The sequence below is a fragment of the Engraulis encrasicolus genome, chromosome 1 (assembly GCF_034702125.1).
Source record: "Engraulis encrasicolus isolate BLACKSEA-1 chromosome 1, IST_EnEncr_1.0, whole genome shotgun sequence".
NCBI lineage: Eukaryota > Metazoa > Chordata > Actinopteri > Clupeiformes > Engraulidae > Engraulis > Engraulis encrasicolus.
The window spans coordinates 16,373,414-16,378,413 of record NC_085857.1 but is presented as its reverse complement, the minus strand read 5'-3'; the positions used below and the strand labels follow the sequence as shown (position 1 = coordinate 16,378,413).

Genomic DNA, 5,000 nt, shown 5'->3' with positions numbered 1-5,000 from the left:
CTTGTCATTGTGTGTGTGTGTGTGTGTGTGTGTGTGTGTGTGTGTGTGTGTGTGTGTGTGTGTGTGTGTGTGTGTGTGTGTGTGTGTGTGTGTGTGTGTGTGTGTGTGTGTGTGTGTGTGTGTGTGTGTGTGTGTGTGTGTGTGTGTTCTTGTAGTGCATGCTAGAGTGATGTGTGTGTCTTCTGTATGTGGTGCATGGTATACTATGTCACTCACTCTTTCTTGCTGAGTGCTTCCTGCAGGGCGTTCCGCTCCTCCCTCAGTCTCCTGGCCACGCCCCTCAGACGTACACACTCCTGCCTCAGATCCCCTCCACTTCCACCTCCACCTCCACCTCCACCTCCTCCTCCATCACCCTCACGATCACCAACAGCAGCACCCAGCCTCTCCTGCACAGAGATGTTTGCCGTGTTAGGAGTTTTTCTCCATTGGTTTGGCTCGTGTCTTAAAACCGCGATGATGTTCTCATCAACAGACACACAGTTCTGCACAACATTTCAGACTGTAGTGCTATTTGTGCATAACCATATGTAAAGATGCACTAGACTAGAAAAAGCATTTGACATTTGATGAAAGAAATGAATGACATGACATCCTGTTGGGAAAAATTGCAAGTTAAAATGGACAAGGTCATCTTTGTTTCAAAAAATGAGCCAGACCTATGGAGAAAAAATTCAACACATAGAGTTTGATCATCAGTGGGAGAAAAAAAGCCTTTATTATTTTAACATGGCGTTATTAACATTTTAACAAGCCTTTATTTCAACACGTCAGATTGAGAATAAAGTTTACCATGTGCGTTTCGGAGGATGTGGTTGATGCCATCTCACGAGCAACAGGTGTTGTCGCTGAAGTCTCTGTGACCTCTGACCCCGTTGTCGTGGCGATGAGGCGAGACTCGCTGGGGGCTTTGGTTGTGGTGGCATCTTTGGTGGAGTGGCGATGTCTCTTCTCCTCTAGTCTCTGGAGAAAATGAGTATGAGCATGAGAAATAACAAGAACCGCATAATGATGGATTAAGCCTTTTTTTTCAAGATGGGCATTTTTTCAAGGTGGCCATTTTTAAAGATGGCCACTAAGTCTGTAACGATATTGCATCGAACCGAGGGATCGCGGTACGCAGACCCACGAACACCTCTCGCGAACCTTCCTCGCAGAATCGCGATGCGCCCTTTCAAAGTTGTTACCCCTCAGTCTAGAAAACAGCAGGATACAGGCAAATGTTTGCATATGCGCTTAAAAAAAGACAAGTAGAAAAGGGGCGCACATGTGCGAGTAACACTTCCATTCACCCCTCTTATAAAATGTTCCGTCCAACCAGCACGTGCATTTGTTGTTATCAATTGCCTGAGCAACCTCCGCGAGACGAAAAACGTCGGAAGGTACAGAACTGAACAACAGACCAAGAAGGCTTTATCAAACATGTGAAGACTTTTTGATCCATGCATGCGCCGGTGCATGTTGAGTGGAGATAGACGTTGAGCGGAGAGAGAGAAAGAGAGCGAGATGGTCCGCCTGCCCAAATTCACAAACCACGCTACGCTCTAATAAGGGAAGTGTCTGAAGTCGAGCGAACGTTGAGATAGATGTGGATATTAGGCAGCAGCATTTTCTTCCCCGCATTGGCCGCCTGCCTAGCGAAAACATGCTCCATTTCAGCCTCTGCATCCATTCCCGCTCTTGACAAAATGTCAAATCACAAAATCAAACAAAGGACAACGTGCATGTTGCATAGTGAGACCATAACTGAGGTTCATTTAGAAGCGTGCGTGCGCTGCAGCACGATCAAAAAAGTTACAAAAATATTAAACATCAAAATTAAGTGTTGCATTTCTGTAAGTAACTTTATACAACATGTTTCCTGATGAAATATGGCCAGTGTTGTTTTCAGTTAATGTTTGGATATTAATTGGATAATGTTTGATAATGTGAGACAGTTGTTATAGGCTACCTACTGGAACCCTGACCCTTCTCTCTCCGTCTCTGTCTCTCTCACACACGGTCAGCATCTCAGCATGATATGATGATCATGATCTAAGCCTATTAATAATGAGCCTACTTTTCCTTGGTGAACTAATATCCCTTATTTCTCTGTGTTGTGCTTTGATGTCAACACCTGGGGAACCGGTTGCAGTGGTATATCTGCAACATCAATTAGTACACCTACAAAATTAATGTAGGCAGGTAAATGCAAAAAGAAAACATATGTATTTTCTTCTTATTTTTTTTTCCTTTAAAAAAAAAATCGTGGGGCGTATCGAACCATGGGTCATATATCGTGATACAAACCGAATCGTGGGTTGGGTGTATTGTTACAGCCTTAATGGCCACCCTCTCGAACTGTAAATAAGGCCAAACGTTCACTGAAGGATGAAAGCATGACATTTGGCAAGCATGAAATTTGAAAAAGCCTTCATTAGTTTTGCCTTAAGAATATTGATAGTGAATATGGATGTTCATATATTTGTTAATATGAGGGCAATCCCATATCAGAGCCCCAGAAAAGGTGGTGTTCATGATATATAGGAATGCCAAATTAATCAAAAATAATCGAAAATTGTGATAAAATTGTGAAATCGAAGTTGTGATTTTAATCGTGATTTAATCGTGGCAATAGTGACCTACCTTTGAGAGTGTCCTTGAAGCCAGAACATACTGACAGGATGGTGTCTCTGGCCAGAAATCTGTCCACCCAAGTTTCATACTATTGCCTTTACATAATTATTGCAATTCATTATATTTTGCTCATCCCATATATAATTCATTCTTGGTTATATTTCATCTTGTTATAATTTTCAAAAAAATCTGCAAAAAATCAATAATCGTGATTACGATTTTGACCAAAATAATCGTGATTATGATTTTTTTCCATAATCGTGCAGCCCTAGTTGGGACCCAAAATCAGGAAAATCATGGTGTCGGGCCTGATTTAACGGATTTAGAATTGTACATAACAGTTTGGCCTTATCACACAAAGAAATAACTTAACACAACTACTGAAAAACATGAAAGCCTTTGTGCATTTCTGCAGAATTTATCTGGAGCAATGCCACAGACTTGCTTCCAGAGCTTTGCCAAGCAATGCTGCAGCTCCCATTGTCCCAAAAACAGACTACAACGCAATGACTCTAATCAATCTTTTGACTTTCTTCCTGTCTGTCTACCAAAAAGCCAATGCCAACCCATGGAGTTCAAGCAGCATTGCATTGGACTTACTGAACTCAGATAGCTTGCCAAGCCAACGCTGAATCTCCTATTGCTATGCAATAAACACCCATTTAAACATCCCATTGACTTATTATATCACGGAGGCAAGTCTTTTAATCTGTGTGAAACTGCTGCCTTAGACACAGCTGAGAGCATCCATCACATCAAACAGCCTGGCCATGCTTTGCTGTACAAACAAATAGCCAACTAGAAATGCACTCAGAAAGTGCAGACAACCGCCAAGGAAGCTGTTTAATTGAACATTTGACTGTGTTACACCTTTTTTTCCAAGTCTTTCTGCCAAGATTCACCCTATTCCGCAATGGTGACTAATCTTTAAAAAAGTCCTGCTTCCGGATCGTGATCCGGATTACCATTAAAGTTTAATCACGTTTTCCTTTGGTCATTCCCAACAACTTTCCCACAAAGTTTAATCCAAATCTGTTCATATATTTTTGAGTTATCCTGCTGACAGACAGACAGACAAACAAATAGACAGACAAACAACCAACGCGACATAACCTCCTTGGCGGAGTAAACTACTGCAAGACCAGTAAATAACAGACAGACATACAGACAGACAAATACATGCTAGATGGCTCTGTACGTAGATGTCCTTCAAATAGTTTTGCATACATATAAATGCTTGACCTTTGTGAAATTGATAAACCATTGAAACAAAATAGTCTATTTAAGTGATTAAGTTCCTTTTTGCCTGGGATGACTGCCATAGACTTGCTCTCAGAGCTAACGAAACAATATTGACTCTCCCTTTTCTATGCAATGCCCTCTCTTCTTCATTAGACTACAAAACAGTGTTTTCATCCATCATTGACGCTTTGTCTGTCTATCTCTGTTTGTCTGTTCTGCCTATGCCAACCCATGGAGTAGCTGCACAATGGCTTGGCAAGCCAACACTGACTCTCCTATTGCTATGCAATAAACTCATATAAACAGCCTCTGATTTATGACTGTGGCACGTCTTTTAATCTATGTGAAGCTACAGCCTTAGACACAGCTGAGTGCACCCATTACAGCACTGGGCAAACATCCTGGCTACACTTTACTTTGCAAACAAAACAAATAGCCAACTACTGCATCAACAGTAAATAATGAGTTCATTTGGTTTAACATTTGGGTGTTCACTGAAATGCAAAATCACTGAACTGAAGTCTTAGTCAAGCTTGCTTGCACAAACAGATTAGACTTCATTTTTTAACCCTTTGAGGAGTAAGGAATTTCTAGAGGTTCTTCTAGAATTTTACTGGAACACTCTACAGCTCCTATAGACGTCTGTGTTAAAAATCTCGCAAAGACATTATGACATCATAATGAGAACTCAAAATTTGGGCAAAATTCTAATCACATATTTGTGATGGTACTCCTCAAAGGGTTAATGATCTACGAATGGCTTTGTCAGCGTAGATGAGGTCAGATCACTCACAATATAGTACCATCATGACCACCACCCCAACCACAACAACCACCATCATCATCATCATTGTCAACATCATCTGAAATTGTCACATGGGTAAAAAAAAACTAATGTCAGACACAAAGTCAGTGAAAGGTCTGGGCATGAAAAAAATGGGATGGATTTGGTCTGCTTACCCTCTCCAGATCCAAAAGTCTTCTCACCAACCTCTGCTTACTCCATTCGATGTATCCTGTACAGAAAACAGCAGTTAAACATTATATCAACTTATGCATATATCTATTCTCCAGTCAATCGATCAATCATCGAATCAATCAATCAATCAATCAATCAATCATTCAATCATTCAATCAATCAA

At 40.9% G+C, this 5,000-nt stretch overlaps 1 protein-coding gene across 1 annotated transcript in view; it reads right to left on the bottom strand.

Annotated features, from left to right (window-relative positions):
* Positions 1–5,000, bottom strand: part of iqce (IQ motif containing E) — a 30,735-nt gene that overhangs the window by 13,037 nt on the left and 12,698 nt on the right. Inside the window, exons 13-15 of the mRNA XM_063207791.1 lie at positions 4,819–4,874; positions 793–963; positions 217–389 (exon numbers count right to left, since the gene is read on the bottom strand). Coding sequence (XP_063063861.1) covers positions 217–389; positions 793–963; positions 4,819–4,874 — 400 coding nt within the window. The remainder of the gene's footprint in view (positions 1–216; positions 390–792; positions 964–4,818; positions 4,875–5,000) is intronic.